Here is a 13,195-nt window from a genome sequence, read left to right as displayed (position 1 = left end):
ACCACGGCAACGCGCCCCAAAGACGCGGCGCGGCGATTGGCTGCCAAGAACGGCGCCGCCGATTGGTCCCCTCTCTCCCGCTCTCCTCGCGCCCGCTCGGCCTGAGGGGAGAGAGCCGCGTCGCGGCCCTCCCGTCCCCGGGGTTCTCTCCGTGCCCGGCGGGGCTGGGCCTACGGGCCTCCCCTTGCCCACCCCGGGGCTCCTCCCTGCCGGCAGGGCCGCGGCAGCGCCGGTCCCCGCTTTGTCACTGAAGCACAAAGGTTCTCGGCGGCCCGGGGAGGCGGCGGCTCCCTCCGCCCCTGAGGCGGGGAGCGGGGCCGGGGTTTGTGGGGCTTTCAGTCAGCGAAGCTGCACGCGGCGGTGATCTTAGCGTCGCCCCGCGGGGCCTCTCCCGAAGCGTCGAGCCAGAATGCAGCGTCCCCGCCTCTGTCAGTGGCTGTGACGCCGGTTCGTACCCGCAGCCTCTGCGCCCTTGCGCGGCCCCGTGGGGCAGAGCTGCAGCCGCACGGGGATGACTTTAGGGACAGCAGCATTAGGACGCGCTTTGTGTTTTGTTTCCCTTTCCGTAGGACCACCGCAGCGTCGCGCACGGCGCCGCTCCCCAGGACCGCGGTGGGACGACGCCTTCCGCGCCCCAACGTGAGTAACGCCGGCGGGAGCGCGATTTGCTCGATGCAGAGCAACACCCGGACCGTTTGGGCCCCGTGGGCGGCACCGAGCGGTTCCGCCTACCGATAAGACCCGGCGCCTTGCCGTACCGCTCCGCCGCCGCGAAGGTGCGGCGCTGACGGGACGGGCCGAGGGGGCGGGGCCTGGCGGAGTGATTGACGGTCGAGCCGAGCGCGCGTGCGACTGCCCCGCCTCGCCCGGCCCGGCCCCTCCGCCGCCCGTGCGCGGTGACGCAGCGCGGCGCGCCGCCCGGCTCCGCCCTTGCCCCGCCCTCCCGCCGCTCCCCGCCGCCGCGCAGCCCGCGACCCTCCGCCGCCGTTTCCTCCGCCGCCGCGGCGGCGATGTGACCCCTCCCCGGCCCGGCCCCCGCCCTCCCTCCCGCGCAGCGAACATGGCGGAGGTGAGAGCTCGGCGGCGGAGGGGCGGGGGCCGGGCCGGGGAACTTGTTGCGCGGGGCCGCGGCCGGGCGGAGCGTCCCGCAAGTTACTTGTGGGGCCGGGAGCAGGCCGCGACGCACTGAGCCCGGCGTCCGCAGCCGAACCCCGCGCGGCCCGGCACGCCTCGGCGGCGGGGAGGGGGGAGCTGGGAGCGAGCGGCGCCTCCCGCCCCGGGGCCGCCCCGCGAGGCGGTCGCCGCCCGCGTTAGGCTGTGCCGGGGGGGTCGGAGCCGGGCCGGACCGGGTGGGGGGGTGGGAGGGGGGGGGCAGAGCAGCGCTGTGGGGGGTCCCCGCCTGTCCCAGCGCACGGAAAATCTTTTCTCCCGGGCATCGCGCGCGGCTCCGTTGCCGGAGGATGGAATTGGCATTTGTTTTCGTTAATTATTGTTTCGGGCCATCGGGACAAAGAGGGGGGCTTCTGCCCCTTGGGGGGGGGCATTTTACTCTGGAGGGGGAAGGAGGGTTGTGGGGGAAGCGCAGGGAATGGCAAAAAGCTTCCTGAGCCCGTCTTGGGTCTGTGCGGGCTGACTGATGTGCACGATGTCCGTCGCGGTGGGATTGGGAAGAGCAGCACTTTGGTGTCCCAGCAGGCAAGTTAGGATAGCTGAGTTGATGTTCTGTCAAGTTTCCTTTCGACTATCCTAAGATCCCAATTTTAAGGTAATTTAGAATCATGGAATCAACTTGCTGCTTGAATAGTGTTGACAGACAAATTAGAAATGCTTGTTTGGAAGGTATGCTATAAACAGATTCTTCCCAGGATGGACATTTCTTCCAGCTATGTTTGCAGGAGAGAGGAATCTGTGTTTAAAATATCCTGTGTGTGATGAATCTTCCCCGTTCCTTTGAAGTTTCTGAATATATGTGAATTCTTATTTGGAGCTATTTTTTCAGCTATAATATAGCATTACCTTCTGCCATTGTTACTTAATGTAACAATGTAAGCTGTCTTTACAAGTTAATACAGTTGTTTTCTTTCTGCATCTTGAGAGGCAGAGAATCCGGGGTCTGAGCCCTGAGACAATGTGGCTGCTAACTCCTGTCTCCGTGAAGCCAGAGGCAGGGACTGGGGCAACGCACAGTTCAGGGGTTTGGTCTCAAGTTTCGCCAGCTGCTGATAAGTTTTGTTAATGTAGCCCAGTGTTATTGTGAAATACCCCCAGAGCTCCCTTCTGGGAGAGCCGAGGCTCGCCATGTTGCTGGGAGCCACAGGCAGAGCTGCACTACTTCCTATTTGGTACAGTCACGTACTTCTATTGACGTTGCAGCAGGGACGGGGCTGAGAGTTGTAGGGGATGCGTGCTGCAGAGAGCAATAAAGCCATGGGGTATGGAGGGCAGACAGGCATTGTTTTTTTCACTTTATGGATGTTGTTCCGAAGGGAAAGGCTTTTGTTTCTTGTTGGCTTTGATATTTTACTAAGAAAGGAAGAGAATATATTTTTTCCCCCCTTCAGTATTTTGAAGAAAAGCTCTGATGAGTTCTTTGTTGCATCAGGGCTGCTTTAGCTCTGGGTACGGGGCAGGAGCAGCACAAAGAGGCTCTGGAAGCCTTGATCCACCTGTGGGACAAACTCAGAGGCAGCAGCAGCAACACGGGCTTGGCTGACATTTGTTTGCATCCGCTGAAGCCGTTTGTGCAAACAGCCTTATGCCTGCACTGCCTTCTAGATATGGAAACCAATCAACATTAGAAATGAAAAACTCTGTGATTTAAGCTAGGAGCAGTGCACTGAATATGATGGCTCCCAGTGCAGCTCGTGACTTTTGTAGGGGGTGGGATGAAGTCTCCTCAGCATAGCTGTGCCTGGAGGAGCTGCACGAGAGCAGTAATAAGGATGGAGCTTCTGGAAATTGACAGGGAAGTTCTTCAGACAGGAGCTCTGAGCCTGCTTAGTGAGTCCAGAAAGTGAAACTAAATTAACAAAAAATCCCGTTTCACTTTTGTAGAAATGTATTGATTTGAATGCAGGGCAGAAGAGAGGGGAAACAATAGTCTGAATGTCTATTATACAGGGGTTTAGATTTGGGATTAATAACCTGTTTTAGGGTTGTGTTCCACTTCAAAGCGTGCTCATGTGCTGGGTTTGAGTGCTAATGCTCCAAATGTTAGAAGATTGTCCAAGGCATAGTCAGAAAGAAAGCATCTCTAACTTAAGATCAGGGCTTTGTGTATATTACAGAATTGTGCTATAAGCAGCTTATTTAGTCTTTGTGGTGGAGTGAACGCTGAGCAGTTTTTCTCCCTGCTATAAAAATTGTCATGTCTATTGAGAGGAGAAGATTTTGACTTAAAAGCGTGATTAGTAGTTGAAAGAATGCTTCTTTGTTGTCGTTTGTTTATCCATTATAATGTTTGAATACAACGTGAGAATGAGATCTTGTGATTGCAAAAACTCGAGGAGATGGGGTCAGGCTATCTGCTGGCAAGTTACAAAGCTAAATACCTGCTATGATTTCCAGAAGTGCTGAGCTCCTGCTTTTTTGTTGTTTTGCTCTGTAATAGCTTGCACCAGTCAGGTTGCTACAGGCACAACTGGGGGTGAATGCAGAGGGCTTTTTTGGTTTGAGGCGTTGTTTTGGTTTGGGTTTTTTTCCCCCCTAAATCACTGGAAAGTAAGAGGTGCCAGGCCTGCACAGGAAAAAGGATGCTCGTGTTTGATCAGGGATGGGCTGGGCAAGTTGGGGGTGCAAATCCCCCAGCCAGACTGGCACAGCTTTGTTTGGGTTTCCACATGTGGGTGGGAGAGGATGGACAGCAGCTGTGCGGTCAAGCAGCTGCCAGAAAGGGATGGCTTTGCTCTCCTGCTGCTCCTGCATAGGTGGGTGCTCCCCGGCCTGTGCTGTGGGCTGGCTCAGCTTGTAGCTGAGGAGGAATGAAATGCTTCCTGCAGGGCAGCCGGTGGCATCGGCTAATGCACAGACCTAGGGGCTGCTGGAACTGGGATGGCACAGCCAGACGTGGGCATCAGCAAGGGAGTGGTGTCTTCCTCCTTCCAAAGATGACAAGCCATGAGGTTGGGTCAGTTTGTCCGTGGGCAGTGTGCTTGTCTCGAGCAGTTCTGGATGCTCACTTGTGCTAGAAAATGCTGTCCTGTTGGCATCCTTTGCGCCAGCTCATGGTGTTCCTCGCCCTGCAGTGGGATGATTCTGCTTGCTGACTTCAGGAACAGAGAGCTTAATTTTTGCTGCTTCTGGGGTTGAATGGGCTTCCAGTGGTCTCAGCCAACGATGGGAAGAAGCAGGAGCTGTATGGGAGAGGAGCAGGCTGAGCTCTCTTCCACAATCAGTGGACAGTTGACTTCTTTGAATGCACTTTGGTGTTGTTTGCATTTCTGGAAGTTGGGTTGCTTTTAGTCAGAAAATCAATTTATTAATGTTGTGTGGAAGTGCTTTAATAACCCCTCTTTAAATCTGTGATATCTGGCGAGATTTTTCTCCTGATTGCTGTTCTTTAAGTTGAAGGGTTTTAAACCTCTTTGTGAATCAGAATTCTAGTTTTCCTATGCATCTTGAAACAAGTGCAGAAATAGTGCTTAAGAAATATATGTTCTAATAACCATTTCTAATAACACTTTTTCACATCCTCAAGCTTTCTGTTTTTATTGTGCCATGCAATTGCTTTAAAATAATATGGGTAAGTGAGTATAGCCTCCCCTGGAGGAAGCAGCAGTAAAGTTAGCATGATTGCTGATGTGATTCCACGTTGAGGTGTTCTGGCAGTTGGGACAGAGCTTTTGAGTGATGCTTAGATACAAAATAAGGTCAGAACAGCTTAAAGTGAGGTTTCCTGCTGATGAAAATTGGTGATTCGCATCAATCCATCCTGGTGAGCAGGACTTTTGTTCGCTCTCATTACATGTGCAGATTAAACTGGTGCTGATGGCGTCCTGCTTTGGAGCAGTTTTGGCAGGGTATCTCACAGAGATGTCTGAACCCAGTGCAGATCTGAGGGTTCCATCCTGGCATCCCTGGTAAGCCTGTCGTCTCCAGGCAGTTGGTTACACCACTGCTTGTATTCCCTCTGCTTTTCTTACAAGCTATTGAAGAGAAAACAATAGCATTTAGTCGTCTTCATTTCTAGAATAGGAAGTGTTGCTTTTTTCCCTGTCATAACGGAAGAATTTTGTGGATTTTTGTGCATGTATGATAGAACACTGCTGCTTGTGGGTTTCCTGCTTGAGTTCTTTCAAATGCAATGTAGGGATTTTAGGTAAATAGTGGAACTGCTGAAAAGTTTGGTTTCATTTTGAGCTTTTTCCTGGCCAGCAGCCCCAGTCTGGATTAATATTTCAATGTTAATCCATTCGTGTCACAAATTGTGCACAAAATTGTTTTCTTGTGGAGCTCAGCCTGTGGTGGTGTCTGGTTTCTCTGAAATGCTACTGCAGGATGTGATGGAACTGTGGGCTTCCAGTTTCTCTTTGTGATAAATTTCAGAGTATTACAACAAGTCGAGGCTGCCGCTGCACTTTGTAATGGATGTGAGTAATGAGTTGTTAGGACCAGTAGAAAATGTGTGCTTTAGATAAGACAGGGACGGTGTTCTGAGCAGCTGTGCTCATGCTTTGTAATGCTCCTTGAGGAGGGAAGATCTGCTGGAGCTGCAGTGAGCGTGCTGTCCTGTTGTTCCCTCTGGCTGTAGCTCTTTCTGCCTGCTGTTTTCCTGCTGTAGCCTTACAGCACCCACCCACTGCAAGCACACAGCATTTGCGTGCAAGCTCAGCAGCTGATCCAGCAGCAGCACAGTCGTGGGCCATCAGACGGGTCCTGCTTTCACTACCCTAAAGATTGCTCTCTCCTTTTGGCTTACAGCTATGGAAAACATAGGAAAAATAGTCTTAATCTGAGACAGAGGAGGTTTAGGTTAGATATTAAGAGGAAGTTTTTCACCCAGGGGGTGGTGAGGCACTGGCACAGGCTGCCCAAGGAGGCTGTGGATGCCCCATCCCTGCAGGCATTTGAGGCCAGGCTGGATGTGGCTCTGGGCAGCCTGGGCTGCAGGTCGCCAACCAGCACACAGCAGGGGTTGGAACTGATGAGCGTTGTGCTCCTCTGCAACCCAGGCCATGCTGTGATTCTGTGATTCTGTGATCTGCTCTTTGGTGTTCTCACAGTCTGTGCTGTGCTCATGTGTGTGTGCTCAGGCTGGCAGGGCAGTTAGCTCCTCTGGGAGATCTTGGGGTGATCAGCTCTGTGCTGACGCTCTCAAGGTGCACCTGTAAGGTGCTGCTTCCTCTTGCTGCAGGCAGCTGTGGCAGGAAGGGAAGCGCAGTGGCAGAGCTCTGGAACTCGCCTGTTAGTACAGATTCACTCTGGTTCTATCTTTGCTTTGCTTCTGCCGTGGTGTGATAACATTTGACAGAAGGCTGAAGCAGATAGCAGGCTGGAGGAAGCTCTGTCACCTCAGGGAGCATCGTCAGCTGACACCTTTCAGCCTTCTGTGTTTCTCTTCAATCACTGCTTTAAAAATTTATATTTTTTATGTAACAGCTCTCTCTTTGGTAAGCGGCGCAGCTGAATTATCTTTCTGCTTAAGAAATATCACTCATGTTCATATTATTCTGTTTCTCCAGAAAAACTGTGGGCTTTTTGATGTTTTTCTTTAAATGAAGTACCAATAGACAGAAACAAACCATATGCGGTGCTTGGCTGGTCTTGAAGGAAAGGTCATCTTTATTGCCTCTAAATGGAGCCAACACTTGGAAGGCAGCAACCTTTGCTAAGGTAGTTCCAGGTGCATGGGTACCTGTGTGCAATTCATCTTGTGTTCTGGCAATGCAAGAACTTTGTCGTTGAGCAGCCAAATTAAAAACAAAAATAAATTCCTCATGTGTATAAAGGCTTCCATTTCGTGTGCAGAAGGGCTTGGATATCGTTATGGTTTTGGCTGTACAAATATTTACATGTAAAACCATTAAATGAGGGGCAGCAGGTTGGGTGTTTTTCCTTCTGTTGAGTACATGGTTTTATTCCTGAGGTGAAATGAAGGCCGACTGCTTGCACATGCACAGAGAGGGACAGGATGGAACTGCAAGTCTTCCACTGAGCTGATTGTTTCTGCAGAGGGACACAGCCCTTGAGAAAAGGCTGTCCTTTGCCATTTTAACCTATCCTTTTCTCCAGGCCATTGCTTGGCTTAGCTTCCTGAGAGCTCTTCACATGGCTGCCGTGTCAGCTGGTAAGGCCTCACAGCTTCTGCACGGGTCTGACAGGCTCTGTAGCTGATGCTGTGAGGTAATTTGAACAGCAAGATGTACCACCAGGTTGCTGTCTAAGCCATGAGTATTGAGAACTTCAGTTTTCTGTGCAGTCTTTAACTATAATTCATGTAACTGTTTACCTGTGTTCGGAGAATAAGCTCTGGTTATGTTAAGAATGGAGTGCCTACTGCTCACTTCAGATTGGCAATTTACTTTTAATTAGTCTGCTTAGGGAAATGTAGCCTTAGTGATGTTGAGATGATGTTGAAGGCACATACGTGTCTGCTGAGTAATTACGTGTACTTTCCACCAGCTGCTCATGCTTCATTTCTTGTGTTATGTAACAGGGAGCACTGCTATGTTTTAAGGATTAGTTCCCTGTTGATACTGAAGCTTCCAGTCTTTAGATGTAGTTAAAACAACCCAATGTAACCCAGAAATTAACTTCAGTATTTCCCTGTCATATGGTTGAAAAGACTTGGGCATCTGCTTGATAATTTGTCGTGTTTGTTCCCATCGATGTGAGTTTCATTTTAGCTTTTAAATATTTTAATTAATGTTTAGAGAGCTCTTAGACATAACTGAGTAAATTTGAACAGAACATATATTTGCCATTGTCTGGAAGGGGTTGGATGCTGAGTTTCAAGATGTTTCATTCTAAATCAATTATATTAAGCAGCATGGAAGGTGTTAACTACAGCAGCAGTATTTTAGGTAGAAGTGAAATTTTGTGGAGTCCTTTCACTTCTCTTCAGGTGCTCCTTTGTAGGCAGTAGGAGAAATGTAGGGAGAAGACTCAGTGCATTACTTCAACAGCTTTTGCTTTTGGAGCATCACGTTCCAGTCCAAGCAGCTATGAAGCCTTGGAATGAGGCACGAAGATCTCTGCCAACGTGCAGAAGTGGAATCAAACCAATGCTGCAACTTCTGAAGTAGTGGGTTTAAAAATAAGCTGTGCAAAACCAAAAATGCAAACACCTTTCTGCACTAAATAAATCTGTGTGATGTCAGTTCAGTTTTATTTCTGCACTTAACTTCTATCGCAAATCATAGCAACACACACATCCCAAAGCCCGGTGAGTTTTTGTTGTCAGAGTAACAAGCTGCAGACCCACGAGGTGTATTTTATCTGTGGTACCTCTCCTGGGTTCACTGCTTGCCAGTCCAAAGATGTCTGAAAGAGACCGGCCAGCTTCCATTTATTATAGCCATACACTGACGAATGTATTTGATGTGATTTCTTTGGCTCAGTTGTTGCTGCAAGTGTTGTTCACCCTCTGAAAGCACCTAGTCCACATTTCATGAGGTTCCTAAAAATACACATGCAATAAAAACAGTGACAGGTTCTTCTAGTGTCACTCAAGCCTGATGTTTTGTTTAATGGCTTTTCTTTTACCTTTACTGTGAGGTACATTTTCTTCCTATCTCAGAATTAGTGTTTCCTTCAAGTGCTTCAGCTGGAGCATGAACAAATGTGCTCAGCTATGCTGTGACCAGGCAGCAGAACTCTCCATGAGTATTTTTTCATTCATTTGAACCCACGGTATGTTTGCTGTTACCTTTTTTGGTGGTGCCATGCGTGGAGTAGTTTGTGTGTCACTCCTATATTGTCAGAATCCCATAGTTTTTCTCCACTGGCCTGTTATCTTTTTTTAAGTAGCAGTTCTTTGTTTCTGCGAATGCCCTTGAGGTAAAAAAGTGCTTTGTGCTTCTCTGTGGGTTGCTGCAACAGAAAAAGAAAAGTCACTGAAGCATATAGTACTATCCTTCTTTCACAGGAGTTGCTGTTACGTTGACATACCGTAGCTTAGGACTTGGGATGCAACAACACCAATGCAGCCATATGATCTTTAACTACTGCCAGGAAATTTCCATAAGCAAATGCCCTCAAAGCCATCTGTTGTGCCCTGGCCACAGTCACGATTGCTTGGAGGCAAGGAAACGAGGGCTGTGCAGTCAAGAATTGCAGTTGTTGTCTTGGAACAGCTCTTTGATCAGAGGATGCTCTTTCACCTTGGGTGTAGTGTTAACAGATGGAAAGGGGCACTCCTGGTCTCCCACCACCCACCCTTCTCCTGGAGCCTTGCTTCCAGCTCTGCAGCATGTCCACAACTGTGGAGGTCCACGTGAGAGTTTGGCTCCCAAATAGGTTGGAAAACGGGTGCTATTTTTCTCTGAGATTGGATTGCTGAAGCAGCACATGCTGCAGCTTTCCAGTTGCTGGACCTGATGACACAAGTGGCAGAAGCACATGGAGTGGTGGGAAGAGGTCAGACTACTACTTTTGGCAGCAGCTGGCCAATAATATAAAAGAGATGTAACATGAAACTGCATCCAGCTAGAAATAGAAGGCAGGAAGTGATAGACAGTGCATCACTCACAGCAGAATGTATGAAATGCAGAGATGATAATCCACAAACTGGGACAGACTGAGTAGATCTGGTAGGCAGAGCTTAGCAGAAAGGAAACAGAGACCCAGAGGCTGTTCTCCTAGAATTTGCTCCTGAAGTTTGTAGCAAAAATGAACCTTCCCAGGGATGTGTGCATCCTGCAATGTAGTCTGAAGTCTGAATGTGATGGCCTGGAGTTTGTTAGACTTCTGCAGATTTTCTATTTTGGTGTTCATATTTTTAGACTGGGGTTGCACTTTGGAGTTGTTGAAAAGGCATGGGGTTGTTCTGAGCTCCAGAGGCATTGCAGTATTTTGGCAATGCTTTGGAAGCTGTGCAGGAGGTGATTGCATTGGAGGTATTTCAGCCTGCTGGGAAGGCTGGTGGCTTTCCTAAGCTGTCGCCACACTATTTCAGAAAATGGAACTCTGTTTCTTAAAGCTGGCTTGACTTTATGAGATGCTTTTTCGTCTTGCTATGGTTTCATGTCCACTCATCACAAAAGGATTTCATTATGGTAAGCCCCATTGCAATGCATGTTGGAGCATTTTGTAGCTGCAGGATTGTGGAGGCAGGCAGAAGCTGCTGGAGGCAGGTGAGGCAAAGCCAGGTCTGCAAGAGCTGGATGCCCAGGGCCCTACTTGGTGAGGGTATGGGCATCTCTGGGATGCAGGCTGCACAGCCTCTTGGGCAATGCGTGCCCATGTGTCATCATGCTTAAAAGATAGGGAAAAGATTTTCTTACTGTAGTTTGTGCCCATTGACTCTTGTCCTGCTGCTGGTGCTGCTGGGAAGGGGCTGCCTTTGTCTTCTGCTTGTCCCCCTGCCGGGTGTCTGCACATGGATAGGATTCCCCTGAGCTCTCCCTGCTCATGATTGAAACAAGCTCCAGCTTGTTCCAGCCTCCTACATATGCACACAGATAGGTATATGAGATGCCATGTAAATACATACACACCTGCACACACAGGTAAATCATGCAGGCCCTTTGGGGTGGTGGCAAGTTCTTGATGGCCAAAAGCCTAGCAGTGCTGCTGGGGCTATTGCCCTTCAGGGCAGTGCTTCAGCCACTTCACTACACTGCAGTCTGTTTGCTTGAACTTCTGCTATCCCAAACTCACAGTAAGTGAGTGCTGGACTTCCCTCGGGAGCCCTGCTCTGCTGCTCACCCCCTACAAGTGCCCTCACCCTCTCTCAGCTGAGAGCCCATCAGCAGCCAGCTGGGGAGGAGTGCAGAGCATTATTTCTTCTCAGCCAGAGGCTAGTTCCAGGTAAGAAAGATGCTGGCCATTAATAAATATGGCTCGAATGTTGGACAGAGGTTTTATTTTGTCTTCAGGAGTGCTAGCTTGTGTAAGAGCCTTCTAAGAATGACTCATTCTAATAGCTGAGCGGAAAGAACAGTTTTTAGATACCATTTGCAGAATTTATTATTTACTAAGTAACACGGTTTATCCCTTCAAGCAGATTTTTTAAGGGCTTTCTAGGAGGCTAAATCCAGCTCTCTGTTCTATGAGGGCAGAGGCATTTCTGGAATAATGTTTCATCATAAGTCACGAGATAGGCTTTTTTCCTTATGTTTCCAGGCCACTTCTGCTTTTCTGCCCTCATCTCAGGGCAGCTTGGGGTTCAGCTGGTTGGTTTTGGGGCAGCAGTCCGTGTTGTACTGCCATCCTCCAGGTGTGCAGCTTCATCAGATAAACAGCACATGGCAGGGAGGAGCTGGTCACTGTGGGCTGATTTTGGTACCCAGTGGCAGCTCAGCCTATGCTAGTAATGCCTTGCACTGGGTATTTTTCTAAGGTAATCGTGTTGCACTTTTAGCAGGACTGCAGTCCAGATACAGAATTATGCATATGTACAAGTGTGATTCATGAATGCACAAACCAAAGTTTTCCAAATGATTTCTTGGCCAGATGCAGGCAGTTTTCCCTGAAGAAGCATTGTGCGTTATGTAAGATAATAACATCCTTGATCCCAAGCAGAGTCTCAGTTTCCAAAAGGCAGTGGAGAAGGAGGAACCGTGGCTTGCTGGAGTCAGAAGTCAGTCTTTCTGGCTTTGCAAAACCACTCCAGTCGCTGTGTTCCTGAACCATTTGCTTGCATTTTCAAACCAAACAAGGTTTGCATGTCAGACATGCAAATCTGAGCCCAGGAGGGTAAGGATTGGCCAAGCTATAAGCAAGGGACAGCAGGATTTTGTGACAGAGTGATGTGTGTTCTGGTGGTAAATGTAGGATTACCAAACATGGGAGCCTAAGGATGGCTGTACATGAAGGTTGCTGTGAAAGTGGGGTTTTTCTGTGTTTCAGAACTCGTGCTTGTTTTGTAGTCAGTGATTTGCATCGGCTTGTTATGGTCATATTTGGGAGGAAAGTCAGGCTTGCAGAGCATTTGCTGCTGTTTTTTCCTCATGGTTGTTAGACATTAAGCTGCTTCTTTCTGTTTGTACTGTGAGGAATTCTCAGTGTGGCTTGTGCTCACCTTTTCAAAGTGTGCATTTAATTGAAATGTAAAGGAGATTCTTGTGTTACCTAACAAGCAGTTTCAAACACAAATCATGATTTATTCTTTACCTTTTCAAATGTGTAGAATAAGTTGTTATAAATCGTGTTCCCACTGTCACTGTAATCTGTTGACTATAGAGCTGGGCTGTGGAACAGGGGGTTTAATACAGAGGGATAAACTGGGGGGGAGCTGCTCAAATCTCACCTTGTAACTTAAGTTTGTATGTATTCAACATAGAAAAAATAATTTCCTGTGTTCTGTTTTCTGTTTTTTAGCCTTCTGTTGAGTCTTCAAGTCCAGGTAAGAATTTCTGACGTTTCCTAAACTTGTGGGGGAAGAGGGTACCTTCAGAAATTCTCCCTCGGGGTCTTTTCCAGTTGTAACCTAAGGCTGTGGTCTGATGAGTTCAGAGTAAGCATGGAGTCAAAGGCACTGTGTGCTCCCAGTTGTGAGATAACACCATTGCTGTATGGTCTTATACACAAAAGCAGCAAGGAAAGCAGTATTTTTTTCCCTCTAGGCTTGCTAAGAATGAGGAGCTTCATGCCTTCTGCTTTTAAAACTGGTTATTTCCTGATATTTTGGTGTCCCAGAGTTCCTGGTATTTAATAATCAGCTGAAACATAAACTATGAATCTATTTTTTATAGCTCGATACTGCTCTAGTTGGTGATGTTTATTTCAGAGGATTTGGGCATCCTTCTGGTGGAAAAGCTTTCCAGTACTGACTTTAGCTGGACTGCTGTTGTCTCTGGAGCTCTCACTGCTTTGAAGAAACCATCCATCAGTTGCACTCCTCCAAGTACAAAGCAGAGCTAGCCCTAGCCCTCCCTCTTGTGCCCATAGAGGTGGTACCATCTTTGAGCTTTGCAAAATGAAATATAAGTTCATGGAGACGATGGTAAAATGTGAGCAGGGCTAGAATGAGAACTCGGGTATTGCTGGGTTACACCTAGTGCTGCCTCTGCCAAACCCTTCATTCACTCATTTT

General features: G+C 48.6%; 1 protein-coding gene across 3 annotated transcripts in view; it reads left to right on the top strand.

Moving 5' to 3' along the window:
- The first annotated feature begins 85 nt into the window (after positions 1 to 85).
- The window catches only part of MIER1 (MIER1 transcriptional regulator), a 31,596-nt gene continuing 18,486 nt past the window's right edge, over positions 86 to 13,195 (top strand). Inside the window, exons 1-3 of one of the 3 annotated variants that reach the window (XM_048944304.1) lie at positions 86 to 447; positions 570 to 639; positions 12,481 to 12,505. Coding sequence is in view for 2 of the 3 variants with exons in the window: in XM_048944302.1 (XP_048800259.1) it covers positions 1,061 to 1,069; positions 12,481 to 12,505 (34 nt within the window). In the remaining variant the exon portion in view is untranslated. Of the gene's footprint in view, positions 448 to 569; positions 640 to 977; positions 1,070 to 12,480; positions 12,506 to 13,195 lie in introns of those variants that run through there. The other 2 variants (XM_048944302.1, XM_048944303.1) reach the window with 2 other exon arrangements.

Source organism: Lagopus muta, chromosome 5, assembly GCF_023343835.1.
Source record: "Lagopus muta isolate bLagMut1 chromosome 5, bLagMut1 primary, whole genome shotgun sequence".
In the NCBI taxonomy this organism is placed as follows: domain Eukaryota; kingdom Metazoa; phylum Chordata; class Aves; order Galliformes; family Phasianidae; genus Lagopus; species Lagopus muta.
Note: the sequence above shows the minus strand (reverse complement) of the source record. Positions and strands in the feature narration are given on the sequence as shown.